We start from the raw sequence: 17,670 nt of genomic DNA, 5'->3' as shown, positions 1-17,670 counted from the left end.
AAAAAAATAAAACCAAGAATGTCCAATAATAAGATAAATAATTTTTATTTTTATTTTGCATGGAGCTGAGGTGGTGCAGTTGTTAGAGTGCTGTACTGCAGCCACTTCAGCTGACTGCTAAGCTGCAGTTCGGCGGTTCAAATCTTACCGGCTCAAGATTGACTCAGTCTTCCACCCTTCCGAGGTGGGTAAAATGAGGACCCGGATTGTTGTTGGGGGCAATATGCTGACTCTGTAAACCGCTTAGAGAGGGCTGAAAGCCCTATGAAGCGGTATATAAGTCTAACTGCTATTGCTATTGCTTATTTGCCAATTGATTTAGAATCGGAATGTTGTGCCGGCCCTAAACTCAAATTCTTTTTGCATATCTGCGCTAAACTGTGGGAATATCCCCAAAATGTTGTCTGCTACAGCGTTCCTACCTCTCAACCACTATAGTTCAGCTTCGACCGCAATAATACACAGGCAAACAATCGATACAAACCATTCCAAACTCGATTGCAGAAAATATGACTTCAGCAACAGAGGGGTCAACGCCTGGAATGCTCTACCTGACTCCGTTGTAACATCCTCAAACCCCCAAAATTTTAACCTTAAACTGTCCAGAATAGACCTCACCCCATTCCTAAGAGGTGCATAAAGGGAGTGTGCATAAGCGCACCAGCGTGCCTTCCGTCCCTGTCCTACTCTCCCCACTTATTTGTACCCATTTCCTGCGTTCACATCCATGTTTATACTTATACCTCTTATCTCGCAGATGTTTGACACACTACGTGAGTAAAATAAATAAAAGCTAAAAGTTCACCGATCTGCAGCTTTCCAGAAGCCTAACCTTTTTTCTTTTGGAAGCTGCCTTTAGCTCTGTTACTCCCAAGCCAGGATTAATACTCTGCCTGAACTCCGGATTTAGTTTCCAAATTAAACACAGCAAGGAATCAGGCTTAGCCACGTTTAATTGCATTTAAAAGTCTTTCCCCCGAAGGCTTTCGAAGAACATTACCTTCAAGGGCAACGCTTTTTCAACCTCAGCAACTTTTAAGAAGGGTTGGAATTCAACTCCCAGAATTCCTCGGCTGTGGGAATTCTGGGAGTTGAAGTCCACCCATTTTAATGTTGCTGAAGTCTGGGGGGGGGGGGGTTGTCTTCCGCCCACATTTATTTATGCTTTGTAAAGCCCCGTTTATTTTCCTGAGCTCTTTCTAGTCTTCCCCAGCCTTCCGTCCTTGTTCTCCACCAAGTTACACATCCATCATTTGTCCTTAAAGGGGCTTCCCAACTATGCCCCTCCTCTATTCATTGTCCTCCTCCCCCCCCCACTTTAAGGGCCCCCTCCCTGCCATTTTCCTTTTGACTCGTTCAAGCTCTTTTGAGGTTCTTTTTTGAGGTTCGCCTTCCCCGCTTTCTCCGTGGTGAAATGCCTTTTGATAAGGCGTTTCTTAGAGCGTTGTTCCGATGGGAATAATAGAGCAGAGGATGAAGTGGAGGAACAAAGCTGGGCAGGACAGATGTGGAAAGGAGGAAGGAGAGAAGAGAAAGAAATGGAGAAGGGTGGGTGGCAGAAAGGAGAGAAAGGGGAGTGACGGGGAAAGAAAGGAAGGAAGGGGAGAAGGGATGGAGAAGGGATGGAGAAGGAAGAAAGGAAAGTGAAAAGGAAGGAGGAGGGTGATAGAAGAAAGGAAGATGAGAAGGATGACTGACGGAGGAAGAAAGGAAAGAGGAGGAAGGGTGATAGAAGAAAGGGAGAAGAGAAGGGAGAAGGGTGATGGAGGGAAGAAAGGAAGTAAGAAGGAGGAAGGGTGATAGAAGAAAGGAAGGAAGGGGAGAAGGGATGGAGAAGGGTGATGGAGGGAAGAAAGGAAGTAAGAAGGAGGAAGGGTGACAGAAGAAAGGAAGGTGAGAAGGATGACTGACGGAGGGAAGAAAGGAAGGAGAGGTGGAAGGGTGATAGAAGAAAGGAAGAAGGGTGATGGAGGGAAGAAAGGAAGTAAGAAGGAGGAAGGGTGACAGAAGAAAGGAAGGTGAGAAGAAAGAAGGAAACAGGGAAGGGTGATGGAAGGAAGGAAGGAATAGTCGGGCTGGGGATGATGGGATTCCTTTGAGGAACAATGGGAGTGGGGATGGGGGTAAGGACAGGTGGGCAGAATTAACCAATCAAAAGATGAGGGAGGGAGAGGATGCTTGCACAGGTGAGTAGGAAGAATTAAAAGACAAAGCCATTGTCCGAAGGGAGGGATGGAAGGGACTGAGAACCCCCCCTCAATTAAGGAGGGGGGGGGTGACCCCTGCCAACCCTGAGCCGGCATCCTGCAACTACTCAACCCTTCCAGCTGGGGAGGATGGAGACTGGGGTAGAGGCAGGGAACTAACTCTCTGCAGCTGGAATCTACCCCACCCACCCCCATCTCCTTTGGATTAGCCAGGGGGTGATGGGAGCGGGAGTCCTTTGGCTGGCGGAGCACACTGGGGATGATGGGGAGCTTTCCCATAAAGGACAACGGGGATAATAGGTGTTGGAGTTCCCCTCCCCCAAAAGACTAGAGGATGTTGGCTGGAAGGTAGAGTTGCGTGGGGCGGGGACAATGGGGATTGTAGTCTGAAGCTTGAACGTAGAGCACAGGAAAAAAAATAGGAAGGGGGAGGATAATAGGCACTGGAGTTCCAAACCCTCTGCCCCAGCCTCAGAGGATGGTGGGGTTGGGTTAGTTGGGGATAATTGAGAGTGTAGTCCAGGGTTTGAACTCAGCAATGACAGGAGATGGGAAGGGAGAGGATAATAGGCGCTGGAGTCCTCCCCCCCCCCCAAGCCAAAGAGAACATTGGCTAGAAGGTGAGGGTTGGGCTGATTGGGGGATAATAGAGAATGTAGTCCAGGGCTTTGAGCTCAGAGAGGACAGGGAAGGATAATAGGTCCAGGACTTGAACTCAGATGGGAAGGGGGAGGATCATAGGCTCTGGAGTCCTTGCCCCCCCACCCCACCCCAAGTCAAACAGAACATTGGCTAGAAGGTGGGAGCTGGGCTGGTTGGGGATAATAGGCAGTGTAGTCCAGGGCTTGAGCTCAGCAAGGAGAGGAGATGGAAAGGAAGTTGGCTAGAAGCTGCGTCGGTTGGGGATAATGGAGAGTGTAGGTCCAGGGTTTGAATTCAGCGAGGAGAGGAGATGGGATGGGAGAGGATAATAGGCGCTGGAGTCCCGTCCTCCCCCCCCCACCCCCGAGAACATTGGCTAGAAGGTGAGGCTGGGGATCATAGGCAGTGTAGTCCGGGGGCTTCAGCTCAGAAAAGGAGAGGAGACGCGGGAGGATAAGAAACGCCATAAGTCCCAACCGCCAAAGAGATGGGGGCGGCGTCGGCTGGGGATCATGGGGCGTGTAGTCCAAAGGAACAGAAGCAAGTCCCGGCGCCCGGACGGCTCACCTTGCTGCAGGTCCTGCTGGTCATACCACGGCTCATCCTCGCGGATCTCGAACTCCTCCACCAGGCTGTCGGTGAGCATCGCGCTGCCGTTGCCGCCGCCGCCGCCGCTCACCGTCAGTGAAGGCGCCGGGCTGCGCGCTGCCTTTAAAGCCGCCCCCGAGCGCTTCCGAGCGCCTCCGGACGCTCCCGAACGCCCCGCCCCGCCCCTCCCGCGGGGCTCAGGGGGCGTGTCCATGAGGCTTGGACAGGCAACGTGGCAAGGACGCCCGGCGCGATTCAAAACCAGGAACCCACGCCGGCGGCAGCCAATCAGCGCGCGTCCTCCGCCGGCTGGCCCGGGCCGCTCCGACCAATGGCGAGCAGAGGGCTCCGGCTGCGGCCAATGGCAAAGAGGTTTGAGAGGGGAGGGGGTGGGGGGGAAGAAGACCCGCCCTCCGAGCTTTCTGCGCTGCCCGAGGCTGGAGTGTGGGTCAGTGCGGCGTCGCCTGGAGGGAGGGGGGGCGGTCGCCGTTGCTAGGCGGTCGCCGTTGCTAGGTGACGCGAGGGGTCGGTTGCTAAGGGGAACGAATGACGGGTCCCGTCGCCTTGAAAGCAGTTGCGGGCAGGACACGGGCAGGGTGGTCGTGGGAAGGGTGACGGGAGAGGGGGAAGGAAGTAGGCGGGTTGTTCGGGGGGGGGGGAGGGAATTCCCCCCGAGCCCGGACAGGGAATGGCGTTCCTATCTGGCAGCAATCGGTGGTCCAAATGGAAAAGGTCCCGCGGCTCATAATTCCTCTAATATATTGACTATTAATTAGAATGGCGTACATAGTCTGAAATAATTATAATCATTATAATCCTGTTCGAGCAGGGGAGGAGGGTTGGACTAGAGGACCTCCAGGGTCCCTTCCAATATTGACTATTAATTAGAATGGCATACATAGTCTGAAATAATTATAATAATTATAATCCTGTTCGAGCAGGGGAGGAGGGTTGGACTAGAGGACCTCCAGGGTCCCTTCCAATATTGACTATTAATTAGAATGGCATACATAGTCTGAAATAATTATAATAATTATAATCCTGTTCGAGCAGGGGGGAGGGTTGGACTAGAGGACCTCCAGGGTCCCTTCCAATATTGACTATTAATTAGAATGGCGTACATCGTCTGAAATCATTATAATCCTGTTCGAGCAGGAAGAGGATTGGACTAGAGGACCTCCAGGGTCCCTTCCAATATTGACTATTAATTAGAATAGCGTACATAGTCTGAAATAATTATAATAATTATAATCCTGTTTGAGCAGGGGGGAAGGGTTGGACTAGAGGACCTCCAGGGTCCCTTCCAACTCTGTTGTCTATGGAGATTCTCCGTCATAGTTAATATATAACCTTTATTGTCACTGTACATCATGTATACAATGAAATTGGTTTTAGCCTCACTGGTGCAATCCATGACCACAAATGCAAACAACATAAATAGCATAAAGAATAATCCCCATGCAAGTAATTAGGGGGGGGAGGAGAGAGAAAAAAAGAAAAAAACTAGTCCTATGTTTCATGTATGTGTGTGGAGTGATCGGGGTTGTGTTTTAAGAGTGACAGCCCAAGGATAGAAATGATTTTTAAATCTATTTGTTCGGCTGGCTACGCTCCAATGTCTCTCCCCCCCTCCCCCATGGTAGAAAGTGCGAAGAGACCCTAACCAGGGTGTGAATCATCTCTGAGTCTTCTCCAGCACCATAGTCCAAAGGCCTCCATTCTTTGGCGCTCAGCCTTCCTAATGGTCCAACTTTCACAGCCATCCATTCAGTGGTGGGATTCAGCCGGTTCGCACCTATTTGGGAGAACCGGTTGGTAACTTTCTAAGCAGTTCGGAGAACCAATTGTTGGAAGAAATCTACCTTTGTTTCTTTCCACTTTGCAGGGCTAATCCTGTAAGGAAGGCAGGAAGGAAACATTCTGGTGTTGTTTCTAGCTTAATCTTTATTGACCTGCTTACAGAAACTGCCTCTCCGGTTAACCCTTATTACATTATAACAGCTAAGGCCCATCAACCTGAGTGACCTTGAGTTGGCTATGCCCACCCAGTCACATGACCACCGAGCCCCACCTACCCAGATGGTCATTAGGGCAGAGAACCGGTTGTTAAATTATTTGAATCCCACCACTGCATCCATTGCAACTGGGAAAAACCAGAGCCTTGACTATACACATCTTTGTTGGCAGGGTGATGTCTCTGCTTTTTAGGATGCTCTCTAGCTTTGCCATAGTCTTCCTCCCCAGGAGCAAGCGTCTTTTGATTTCTTGGCTGCCGTCCCCATCTGCGGTGGTCTTGGAGCCCAGGAAAATAAAATCTGTCATCACTAACTCCCTTTCTTCCCCATCTATTTGCCAGGAATTGAGAGGGCTGGATGCTATGATCTCAGCTTTCTTAATAGCAATAGCAATAGACTTATATACCGCTTCATAGGGCTTTCAGCCCTCTCTAAGCGGTTTACAGAGAGTCAGCATATTGCCCCCAACAATCTGGGTCCTCATTTTACCCACCTCGGAAGGATGGAAGGCTGAGTCAACCCTGAGCCGGTGAGATTTGAACAGCCGAACTGCAGAACTACAGTCAGCTGAAGTAGCCTGCAGTGCTGCATTTAACCACTGCGCCACCTTGGCTCTACTAATGTTGAGTTTGAAGCCAACATGAAGAGGCTCTTGAGTTCCTCTTCACTTTCTGCCATTAGAGTGGCTCAAACGTGCTTTATTATCCAGTCTTTAAATAGGGGAAGTGGGGGGGCTGTTTGGTGCCCTTTTACAGCATCAAAGGGGCATTTGTGTTTGGAAACGCGAAGCAAACCTTTCGCCCTGTAGAAATCTTGCATCGATTGGACAAGGCACTATGAACATAGCCATGAAAATATATGAGAAGGAAAACGTGCCGTAGAATAGATGTTATTGTGCTAGGCGCCAAGATGTGGGATTGAAGCAGGGATGGGAGGTGGACCTCCCACGCAGTCAGCAACCCCTGATTCCTGCTAAATATTCTGCGTGTTGCATACCATTCATTTTTTAATCTTACCCCAGGCATTAAATGCATCAATCTTGGGATTCCATTGAAATAAATATTACTAAAGGGCAGCATTGCTCTCTATGATTAACTGATTTTTAGCTTGCTTTTGTAAAATATTGTACAAATAGGTGGATTAACTCTCTCCTTTTACAGGGGTTTTGTAGTGTCGTTGAATTGCAGATATTTTATTTGGTATATACAGTGGATTGTGGTCCATATCTTGGTTTGTTGTTGTTAGTTGTGAAGTTGTGTCCGACCCAATGTGACCCCATGGACAACGTTCTTCCAAGCCTTCCTGTCCTCTACCATCCTCTGGAGTCCATTGAAGCTCACACTGACTGCTTCGGTGACTCCATCCAGCCACCTCCTTCTCTGCCGTCCCCTTCTTCTTCTTTTGCCCTCCATCGTTCCCAGCATGAGGCTCTTCTCCAGGGAGTCCTTCCTTCTCATTAGGTGGCCAAAGTCTTTGAGTTTCCTCTTCAGGATCTGGCCTTCTCAAGAGCAGCCAGGGTGGATCTCCTCTAGGACTGACTGGTTGGATGGTCTTGCAGTCCTTCTTCTTTTGTCCTCCATCGTTCCCAGCATGAGGCTCTTCTCCAGAGAGTCCTTCTTCCTTCTCATTAGGTGGCCAAAGTCTTTGAGTTTCCTCTTCAGGATCTGGCCTTCTCAAGAGCAGCCAGGGTGGATCTCCTCTAGGACTGACTGGTTGGATGGTCTTGCAGTCCTTCTTCTTTTGTCCTCCATCGTTCCCAGCATGAGGCTCTTCTCCAGAGAGTCCTTCTTCCTTCTCATTAGGTGGCCAAAGTCTTTGAGTTTCCTCTTCAGGATCTGGCCTTCTCAAGAACAGTCAGGGTGGATCTCCTCTAGGACTGACCGGTTGGATGACCTTGCAGTCCAAGGGACTCAATGCAGGAGTCTTCTTCAGCACCAGAGTCCAAAGGCTTCCATTCTTTGGTGCTCAGCCTTCCTTATGGTCCAACTTTCACAGCCACCCATTGCAATTGGGAAAACCACAGCCTTGACACTTTCATTGACAGGATGATATCTCTGCTTTTTAGGACGCTCTCTAGATTTGCCCTAGCTTTCCTCCCCAGGAGCAAGCTTCTTTTATTAGATAGCTTGGTTTATTAAAATTTAATTTTTAAAAAAACATAAGTGAAAAGGGAGGGGCAGGCTCTTTTGTGCTCCTTCTGTATTATCTCAATTGGAAGGCAAGAGATGTCCTTCCCCCCCCCCCCCCTTTCCGGATGGATTTTGAAGGTCGATGAGGTTCTTATTTTCTGTTGTTAAATCTTGTCCAATTGCTAAGCCTTCTTGCTAGGCGTGGATCAATGTAGGTGAGAAAACGTTGCCCTCTAGTGGTTCATGTGAATTATATTCTAATTAAAAGAAGATTTATATTCTCTGTCAGCATTTAGCTTTGTTCAGCCAGGCACACTGTTGTCCTTTTAACTAATTTAATCAACGGTTTTATGCGCTAGCTGAGGACGAAATGTTCTGATTTGTAACACCCAGTTTTGGCCCTGTGTTAAAATCTAGTTTAACACTAACCATCTTATTCTAGCTTTTATTTATATATTATTTATTGTTCAAATATACGGTATATAAGTCACCCATCTTTTGTTCTTTTCGTTGGCTGCGTTCACATATATTGGCCAAAATCCAATGTACTCTTGCTTGTTCTTTTTCGTTACTATACATGCAAATAATAAATAAATCCTTTCTCAATTTATTCCTTGCCAAATTGTACAGCCCTTCTAATATATATATATATTAATTGCTTCCCCACAGAGAAAGGAACACACCCTGTGCAGTTGATAATCGCAAATTAATTTCTTTTAAAAAATTCAGCACAGTGCATTAGATCATGCAAAACTTTTTTTCCCATACTAAACTCATCAGATTAATTAGATCAGGTCATTCTGTTTTGAATTACCACCTATAACAGACTTACCCCTTTGGGAAAACAATGAAGGAGTTGTATCAAAGTGGTTACAAATCAAAAAGCATAAAACTGCTGTTTTAAATATTTGGTATTAATTAGCCTTTTTATTGTTACCCATGAACAATGTTTCTGTAATAATTTTGTTCCATTACAAACTTACTTTCGTTTTATTCTTTAGTGTGATGTTCATGTTGTGCTTTAATCATCTACTGATGGCCTCTAAGCACTGTTAAATATTGCACAAAAATGTCTTAGATTCCACAAAATTATGATTGTGCTTTAAACTGAGGCACTTCACCCTTAACCCTCTTAAGCTCTGATTCCAGCTGCACATAGATTTTAAAAAATTAGAACGCGTACTCTAGGATGTGCCATGAGAAAAGCTATATATACTTATATTTTTCCTCCCAATGGCTATTCTTTCTGTTCCACAGGGAAGAAGAAAAATATTACGGCGGAAAAATGAAGACTTTTTTAGGACTTCACCCTAATGCTCTTGCCTACTCAATGACCACATTAGGCGCTGGAATGATGAACAGCATCTTCAATTTCTATTATGTGAAACTCTTTTTAAACAAGTACAAGATCTCAGAAGCGGCATTCCATCAAGGGCAGGTAACCCTAAATAGTATTGATGTCGCTCAGCCGCCTGTTCAATTCTGGAGCCGACTGGAAGGCTGGTTGCCCCACCAGAGAGTCTCCTCCTAGCGCAACATCCTTTTTCCTCTGCCAACCAGAAGTCCAGTTCCCCTACCAGAGAGTCTCCTCCTAGCGCAACATCCTTTTTCCTCTGCCAACCGGAAGTCCAGTTCCCCTACCATAGAGTCTCCTCCTAGCGCAACATCCTTTTTCCTCTGCCAACCGGAAGTCCGGTTCCCCTACCATAGAGTCTCCTCCTAGCGCAACATCCTTTTTCCTCTGCCAACCAGAAGTCCAGTTCCCCTACCAGAGAGTCTCCTCCTAGCGCAACATCCTTTTTTCTCTGCCAACCGGAAGTCCAGTTCCCCTACCAGAGAGTCTCCTCCTAGCGCAACATCCTTTTTCCTCTGCCAACCAGAAGTCCAGTTCCCCTACCAGAGAGTCTCCTCCTAGCGCAACATCCTTTTTCCTCTGCCAACCGGAAGTCCAGTTCCCCTACCATAGAGTGTCCTCCTAGCGCGGCATCCTTTTTCCTCTATCTGTCCTAACCAAAATCCCTATCAATTGTGTAGCTGACTGGTAGCAGGGAGCCACAGCAGAGGGATGAATGAGCCACATGCAGCTCCGGAGCGGCGGGTTGTCGACCCCTGATGTAGCCGTTTATATTTTGTTTCAAAGCGTTTTTACTGTACACCCAAAATGAACAGTTTCCCATGGGATGTATTAAACAAAGGTAGCCGTAGATTATTGCCATTAGTAAAAAATTCATTCTGTAATACTCCTGGTTTGCAGTTCAGCAGGACACTTGACTTTTTTTGAGAGTAATTGTGATATTCAGATAGTCCTCGACTTAGGACCGCAATTGAGCCTGGTATTACAACTGTAAGGCATGCCAGTCATTAAGCGAGTCATCCGGTCACCATGCCCGATTTTACTAGCTTTTTTTGCAGCCTTCCTTAAGTGAATGCTGCAGTCATAAAGGTGAGCCCATTGTCCACTATGGGCCCATTTTTACTGAAAGCCAGAAGTTTTCATGCAAACTGTTGTAAAACAGGGTCACTGAGCACGAGACACTGCAAATGCCTATAAATGCAGCTCTGTTGCCGAGGGCCCCAAATGCAGTCACATGACGGGAGGGGGGCAGGGGGGGGACGACCACCACAACTTTGGATTCAGCTCATGGCCCCTTTTTCAGGTGGGTCATAAATTAGTTAATTAGTTACGAAGTTTATTTGCTGCCCCTCTCGTGTCAAACAACTCTGGGCAACTTACAGCACAATTTAAAAAAATAAATAAATAAAAATCAACAAATACAAAATGACAAAGCAGATAAATTAAGTTAGAACTAAGCCACTGACCCTAAATCAAGGATTGCCCGTATGGGGCATTTGTTATAGCCCACTGGCGACCAACAGAGCTGGCGGCAGAGTCGGACAGTGAGGAGGTTGGGGAGGAAGATGGGCCAGTCCTGGAGTCTGGGGAAGGGTCAGACGAGGGCTCTGTGTTGGAGGCAGAGAGGGATCTAGAGTCGTATGCCAGTTATCAGCTGCCTTCAGAGTCAGACATCAGTGAGGCAGAAGAACAGGTGGAGCCTGTTCCCAGAGTGTGCATGCGCAGAGTTGCCAGATGAAGGGAACAGCTGCAGAACAGGGGTCGACTTGGGAGTAAAGCCACAGGTGGACAGTGAATGGCCCCTCCCAGAGGGAATAAAAGAGGAGCAAAAAGAGAGTGGAGTTTGCAGGACACCATTAATTCATTCCCGCATTCTTGCCAAGTATTGCGGCATCTGAAAGAGTTGCCTTGCCCTGCGCTTGGAAACTAGTTATCTGGCAGCTCTCCAAGCAAGATAAGGTGCGTGTGGATAAACATTCCTTTGCTAAAGCCTTGCTGACTGTGAATGAAAGGAATTCACCGTCGTGTAAATAAAAGGGGTTTTGCCAGGACCCAGACGCTGCTTCTCACTTTTGAAGGAAGCCTGGCTCAGAACAGAATTCTTGGATTTTGTTGAGTTCCCAGTCTTGCTTGCTGAAGAAAAAACTGACCTGTCCCGTTTGCTCCTAGGTTGTTTTCATGATCTGGAATGCCATCAACGACCCTCTTTTCGGGTACCTTCAGGACAACTCTCAGGTGCCCTGCTGCTCCCGCCGTCAGTTTTCGATCCTGTACGGCGCCCCCTTGTACGCTCTGGCTTTCCTCCTCCCGTGGTTCCCTTGGAAACAGTACGGGGAAGACGACTGGCTCTGCGGGCTGCATCTGATTGTGGCCTTGTGCGCCTTTGACGGGCTGCTCACCTTCGTCTTGCTGGCGCAATGCGCCCTTTTCGCCGAAATCTCCACCCGGCACGAGAGTCGCCTCCAGCTGATTAAGTACAACCAGGTGGCCAGCTTGATTGGCTCGACCAGCATCCTGTTCTGCGGTTTGATCTCGGACAACATGGAACGCTTCGCCTACTTCCAGGCCTTCGTGGTGCTTGTAGCGGTCATCGCAACGGCGTGCATGTCCTACACTGGCTTCTACAGCACAACTCAGTACGAGCAACGGGAACTGTTGATGGAAGGGTCTGATTCAGAAAAGGGCCCCTCCCTCTCTTGGTCTTCGGTATTCTCGTTGACCCGCCAGATCTTGACTCAGAAAAACTTCCTGCTTTTTGTCGTCATGAACTTTTTCCAAGTCTTCCACTTAGCCTTCTGCAACAATTTCATGATGATCTTTGCAGATAATCTCATCCCGAACGGAGTCCTTTCCTCCTCGGTCAGAAGTTTTATGTATGGGGCAGGTTTCATTTGTCCTCAGGTAGGCAGGAAGCTGCGAGCTCTTTTTGTCATTTTTTCACAAAAAAATAATAATCGAGTCCGAACATATTTTAAGTCCTCTTTCTTGCTAGGAAAAGTTAGGGAAGATCTTGGGAGAAAAATATGATCCAGGATCCGTGACCCGACAAAAGCGCGCCCGACAACAGCGCGCTGACAAAACCATGTTGATAAAACCGCGACGATAGCGCGCCCACAAAGGCGCGCCCACAAAAGAGCGCTGACAGTAGCACCATTACAGTTAAGGTAAGGTTTAGGTTCAGGGTTAGGTTAGGGTTACGTTTAGGGTTACCTTTGGGTAAGCGCGCTTCTGTTGGCGCGCTGTTGTCGGCGCGCTTCTGTCCTCATTCTTTGGCGCGATTTCAAACTCGCGCTTTTGTCCCCACGGTTTTGTCAGCGCGCTTTTGTCGAGCGTGCATTTGTTGGTGAACCCCAGGATCATGGTTATAGAAATGGTTTGTACATACTGTTATGTAAAAGCAAAAAGTTTGCTTTTAGTTGTGTGGTTGTGTAGTTGTGATGTTGTTGCCTTTGTGCCAAAGAAAGTCAGAAGTTGGTGCCTTTTTTTTCTTTTTCTCCTCACATTACACTATACCCCATCTTTTTTTTCCCTTCCTCCCTTCTTACTTTCCCATGTTATTTTTTTCTTTCTATTTTATACAAAAAGTTTTAACTTGAGAAAAATATGATCCAGGATCAAAGATTGGGCACGACTGAGTTCGTCTAAAATTGCCTGACTTTTACATACAGTGGTACTTTGGTACTCAAATGCTTTGAAACACAATGAATTTGGTACTCAATGCATTTTGAGGTGAAATTTTTGTCCCGGTACTCATTGTTTGGTACTCGACTCACAAGCTAAAACAGGCTGTTGGCTGCCTTGTGACTCACTACATTGTTCCTTACGAAAATGTGTTTAGTATTCATCATTTTTGGTACTCATCAAACCTCCTGGAATTAATTGATGAGTACCAAGTTACCACTGTATATGATTTAATTAATGAAGGAGGTGTTTTGTTTTCACTTGTTCCCAGCATATGTATAGTACGCATACACCTGTAAAATATTCCACATACTTGTTTTGAACACAGCATGTATGTCAGAATATAATGAATAGTTTCCAAAAAGCATTTTGTTTTCTGTTTTGATAACACCATCATGACAAGAAAGAGGATTTGAGAATTACCCCTTCACCTATAGCGCCACATGATTTCTTCGTGGCACGACAAAACCGCGCTCCACTAAAGCGCGCCCGATTAAACCGCGTCGCTGACGTCATCAGCAGGGCGACAACAGCGACCACGGAGAAAAAAGGGTGCTTTAAATAGCGCTTTAAAAGCAAGCCAATTCAAGTTAAGGTAAGGGTTAGGGTTAGGGTTAGGTTAAGGGTTAGGGTTAGGTTAAGGGTTAGGGTTAGGTTAAGGGTTAGGGTTAGGGTTAGGTTTAGCGTTAGGTTAAGGGTTAGGATTAGGTTTAGCGTTAGGTTAAGGGTTAGGTTTAGGGTTAGGTTTAGGATTAGGTTTAGGGGGGTTAGGTTTAGGTTTAGGGGTTAATTTTAGCTTTAGCGTTTACAGCGTGCTTTTTTCTCCGCGCTGTTGTCGCGCTGTGATGACGTCAGCTACGCGGTTTCATCGAGCGCACTTTAGTCGAACGTGGTTTTGTGGTGGAACCGATTTCTTTCCCCATTTTTTTACCTCTTAAAGAAAAGTCTACATGCAATTCAACTTTGGTGCTAATGTAATTCTCTCTCTCTCTTTCTCTTTTTTTTTATTCCTGTTCTGTTTCAGTGTCTTGTGCTTCTCAGTCACACGTTGTTAGTGAAATTTGGTTATTACAAGATTGTCTTATTTTCTTTCTACCTGGAAGGAACAGCTGCAATTCTTATGCTCGCTCTGGGTCGAGAATATTACTATTTCCTGGCTATTTATCTCACTGTCAACATGTAAGTAACTATTCACCATCAATTTTAGGAACTGAAAGATATTGCTGACCGTTGTAGGCTGCCAAAATGGGGGAGGCCAAGATGATGTACTTTTGTGATAATGGACAAACTTGTGGGCCAAATTCACCGGATTATTTTATTCCTTCAGGGTGATGGTTCAAGCCTCCTTCAGTCTGTTTAATCTACCATTGGCCGATATCGTGGATGCCGATTTAAAGAAACATAAACGAAAGTGAGTACTGTGCCCCCAACTTTGATCATAAATGGAGCAATGGGTGCCGTTGCCGTTCTGTCTGTGCATATAGTTCATGAACTGGAATAGACATGGTAACAAGGTCAGCCAATGTATAGGCATGAAATAAAGCCCTTCATGGTATTGGACCTGGGTACTTGAGAGACCGCCTGCTGCCAATTACCTCCACCAGACCGATTAGATCCCACAGACTAGGCCTCCTCCGAATTCCATCCGCCGGCCAGTGTCGACTGGCGACTACCCGGAGGAGGGCCTTCTCTGTGGCTGCTCCGACCCTCTGGAACGAACTCCCCGTGGAGATTCGCACCCTCACCACCCTCCAGGCCTTCCGCGTAGCCCTTAAAACCTGGCTGTTCCGACAGGCCTGGGGCTAAAGAGCTGTTGCCCCTATCTCGAATGGTATGATTGTTGCGCTTTTTAAATTATGTATTGTTTTGTGTTGTTGTTAAACTGTCTGTATCCCCTTTCCCTTGTTCAAGTTGTGAGCTGCCCTGAGTCCCCCTTGGGTGAAAAGGGCGGCATACAAATGAAATAAATGAATGAATGAATGAATGAATGAATGAATGACAATTAAGTCAGCCAATGAGGGCTGTTTGGGAGCTGAAACCATTTGGAGCCTGGGCGTGGCTTAGGTCAATTGATATGTATAAATATAAGTTTTTGTGCTCATTTTATCGTCCTTCTTTCAATATGTCCTCCTTTTATACTCCTGTTAACTGTCCTTCTGTTCACTGTGCTTCTGTGATTATGCTTCTGATTCTGAGAACTGGAGGGGTATTGTATATATTCTTCAGTGGTAGGATTCAGAAGTTTTTACTACTGGTTCTGTGGGCGTGGCGTGGCTTGGTAGGCGTGGCAGGGGAAGGATACTGAAAAATCCCCATTCCCTCCCAATCAGCTGGGACTCGGGAGGCAGAGAATAGATGGGGATGGGGCCAGTCAGAGGTGGTATTTACGGGTTCTCCGGACTACTCAAAAGTTTTCGCTACCGGTTCTCCAGAACTGGTCAGAACCTGCTGAATGCCACCTCTGATTCTTCTATATAAAGAGAAGTTAATGAATCCTGCTGAATCAGTCATCTCTATGTGCTTTCTGGAATTGATTGCTGCACCAAACTCTTGACACTTTCTTATTTAACACATAGATGTTAAATGCTAAGCTGTTTCCAATATTATGTCAGATAAAACCCCTTTTTACATTTCAGATCTCCACTCTCGTCGATGGTCTTTGGAACCAACGCTCTCTTCACGAAACCAGCTCAGTCCTTAGCGCCTATGCTTGTGGTTTCCGTACTAAATCAATTTGGCTACGCAGATCTGAATAGTAAAGCCGTCAATCCTGACTCCAGGTAAGTGGCCGGTTGTTATTAAAGTGAACCCCGTGTATCTGCCTAAAAGAGTTTAAAGTTGTACAGGTAGTCCTCGACTTACGACCACAGGTTAAGTCCACAGGTTTAAGCAAACCTGGCCTCCCCCCCCCCTTTCCCCTCCTCATTAACTTGCTGGAAGCTGTTTGGGAAAGCTGTAACTGGTGATCACTTGATCACATGCCAATTGCCTGAATTTTGAACACGTGACCATGGCGATGTTATGACGGTCATAAGAGCAAGGACCTTTTTTCCCCCCAGTATCGCTGTAGCTGCAAATAGTCTTTAAGTGAATAATTGCAAGTTAAGGACTGCCTATGTAAGTTTTTTTTTTTTACACACATAGTTTGACTCTTGATTTACAGCGCTCAGTAAGATCCCACAGATTGGGCCTCCTTCAGATGCCGTCAGCCAGACAGTGTCGGCTGGCGGGCCCTCGGAGGAGAGCCTTCTCTGTGGCTGCTCCGACTCTCTGGAACCAGCTACCCCCGGAGATCCGGACCATACCCACTCTCATGGCCTTCAGGAAAGCTGTAAAAACTTGGCTGTTCCGGCAGGCCTGGGGCTGTTGACCTCACTGTTGAGGTCCAGCCCCGACTAGAATGAATGTATGAGGGTGTTTGTTGTTTTTAAATTGTTTTCTTTATCGTTATGTGTTTTTCTTATATTTTTTGTAAGGCGCCCGGAGTCCTTCGGGATTGGGCGGCATATAAATATATTTAATAAATAAATAAATAAATAAATAAACATTAGGACCCAGATTGTTGGGGGCAATACACTGGCTCTGTAAACCATTTAAAGAGGATTGTAAAGCGGTATATAAGTTTAACTGCTGTTGCTACTAGATTCTGTGTTTGATGAAATGGATCTTAATTCTGCTTGCCACGATCAATCAGTATTAAAGGTGACAGACAACTTTTTTGGTTTTGCTGGCAAAAGATGAGCATAGCTGGAGTTGGGTTGCCTGGGAAATCAGCGTATGAAATCAATAAGGAAATGGGTGGGTGTGTGTGATTTTTCTGAATAATAATAAACAAGATTTCGCTCAGGAAGCTGGGTTCCAAATGCGAACAAAAGACAGCAGGATCATTCTGAAGAATGGGAAATAAATTAGCACAGGACAGGCCGTAGCGATGCTTGGTTCTAGGAACCCGGTGGAAAATTGTACAATGTTTTCTCCTAGTCTCTACTTAGGTCTCCACGATGCTATGTTCTACATGATTTGCCTAGTGCCTCTCTGCATTGCGGCGATACAGATCCTTACCTGGACTCCTTTTTCCATCCAGAATACTCACCTGACGCCAATACTATGAACTGTGTCAAGGTGAGCATTGCTGAACGGTGTTCAATTTGACAGGTGTCAATGGCTTTTCCTGGATTTTCCTAACTCTCTGAACGAGCCAATCAAATGCAGCCTGTGCCATTTCGTGATCCTCTGCAGTTTTAAATCTTATCATTCTTTGTTATGAAGTAGGAATCTTTTTTTCTAAGTTCCATTGATATACCAAGTCAATGGAGACCAATTAAACCTTGCAAGTAAATTGGGTGCACTCTCTTTTAAGTTTCTGTCTCACCTTAACAACACGCAAGGGATAAATAAAATGCCTACGTACCACCTATTAAGACCAAAAAAAGGGGGAGATGATAAATGAACTCAGGATGGGACATCTGAACACCATACCACCATGAATGGTTTTTGGAAGGTTGAAGGAAATACGGAGGGCTGCATAACCAGGAAACCAAGTGTGGCAATATCCTAGAAGCTTTTGCTTTCTATAGAGGCCATCAATACTGGTTATATTTGTTAGAAAGAGCAGTGGTGATTTGGCATACCACAGTGTAGTTTGTCAGTGGTGGCCAAGGGGAAACTAGCAGTCTATGGTGGAATAATCGAAGTGAAGGACAGAAATTTTTGTAGGAACCTGATGAAAAGGCTTGAGAGCAGGAGAAAAGCTGTTTTCTTGGAATTTTTTCTCAAGCTGTGAAGCTTAATGTTGAGTTTCTAGGGTGATAGGAAAAATATATATTAGGAATATAGGCCTTGAATGTCTTTTAAGTGCCACTTATATATCATCCGATGTCTGCATTTTGTTTTTCTGCCTTATTAATTTGGGATTAATTTGGGATTTCTTTCTATAAAAGTCTTCCATTTTTACTGTTTTCAATAGTATTTGTAATGAATGAAAAACAAATGTTACTTGACAGGGTGAAGTCTGAATTACAACCAAAATAAATCGTACTAACCTTTGCCCAGTG

General features: G+C 46.2%; 2 protein-coding genes across 5 annotated transcripts in view; one reads left to right on the top strand and one right to left on the bottom strand.

Moving 5' to 3' along the window:
* The window catches only part of CDR2 (cerebellar degeneration related protein 2), a 14,919-nt gene extending 11,361 nt beyond the window's left edge, over nucleotides 1–3,558 (bottom strand). The window contains exon 1 of the mRNA XM_032230548.1: nucleotides 3,417–3,558. Within this exon, the coding sequence (XP_032086439.1) occupies nucleotides 3,417–3,495 (79 nt within the window). The 5' untranslated portion in view covers nucleotides 3,496–3,558. The remainder of the gene's footprint in view (nucleotides 1–3,416) is intronic.
* LOC116517537 (transmembrane protein 180-like) overlaps nucleotides 1–17,670 on the top strand; it is a 23,139-nt gene extending 5,469 nt beyond the window's left edge. The window contains exons 1-7 of one of the 4 annotated variants that reach the window (XM_032230544.1): nucleotides 3,836–3,885; nucleotides 8,839–9,019; nucleotides 11,105–11,836; nucleotides 13,641–13,795; nucleotides 13,944–14,027; nucleotides 15,253–15,396; nucleotides 16,598–17,670. In XM_032230544.1, the coding sequence (XP_032086435.1) occupies nucleotides 8,867–9,019; nucleotides 11,105–11,836; nucleotides 13,641–13,795; nucleotides 13,944–14,027; nucleotides 15,253–15,396; nucleotides 16,598–16,727 (1,398 nt within the window). In that variant the 5' untranslated portion in view covers nucleotides 3,836–3,885; nucleotides 8,839–8,866 and the 3' untranslated portion in view covers nucleotides 16,728–17,670. Of the gene's footprint in view, nucleotides 1–3,835; nucleotides 3,951–4,105; nucleotides 4,170–8,838; nucleotides 9,020–11,104; nucleotides 11,837–13,640; nucleotides 13,796–13,943; nucleotides 14,028–15,252; nucleotides 15,397–16,597 lie in introns of those variants that run through there. The other 3 variants (XM_032230545.1, XM_032230543.1, XM_032230546.1) reach the window with 3 other exon arrangements.

The sequence above is a fragment of the Thamnophis elegans genome, chromosome 14, assembly GCF_009769535.1.
Source record: "Thamnophis elegans isolate rThaEle1 chromosome 14, rThaEle1.pri, whole genome shotgun sequence".
NCBI lineage: Eukaryota > Metazoa > Chordata > Lepidosauria > Squamata > Colubridae > Thamnophis > Thamnophis elegans.
The sequence above is the reverse complement of the archived record's forward strand: the minus strand, read 5'-3'. Positions and strand labels throughout refer to the sequence as shown.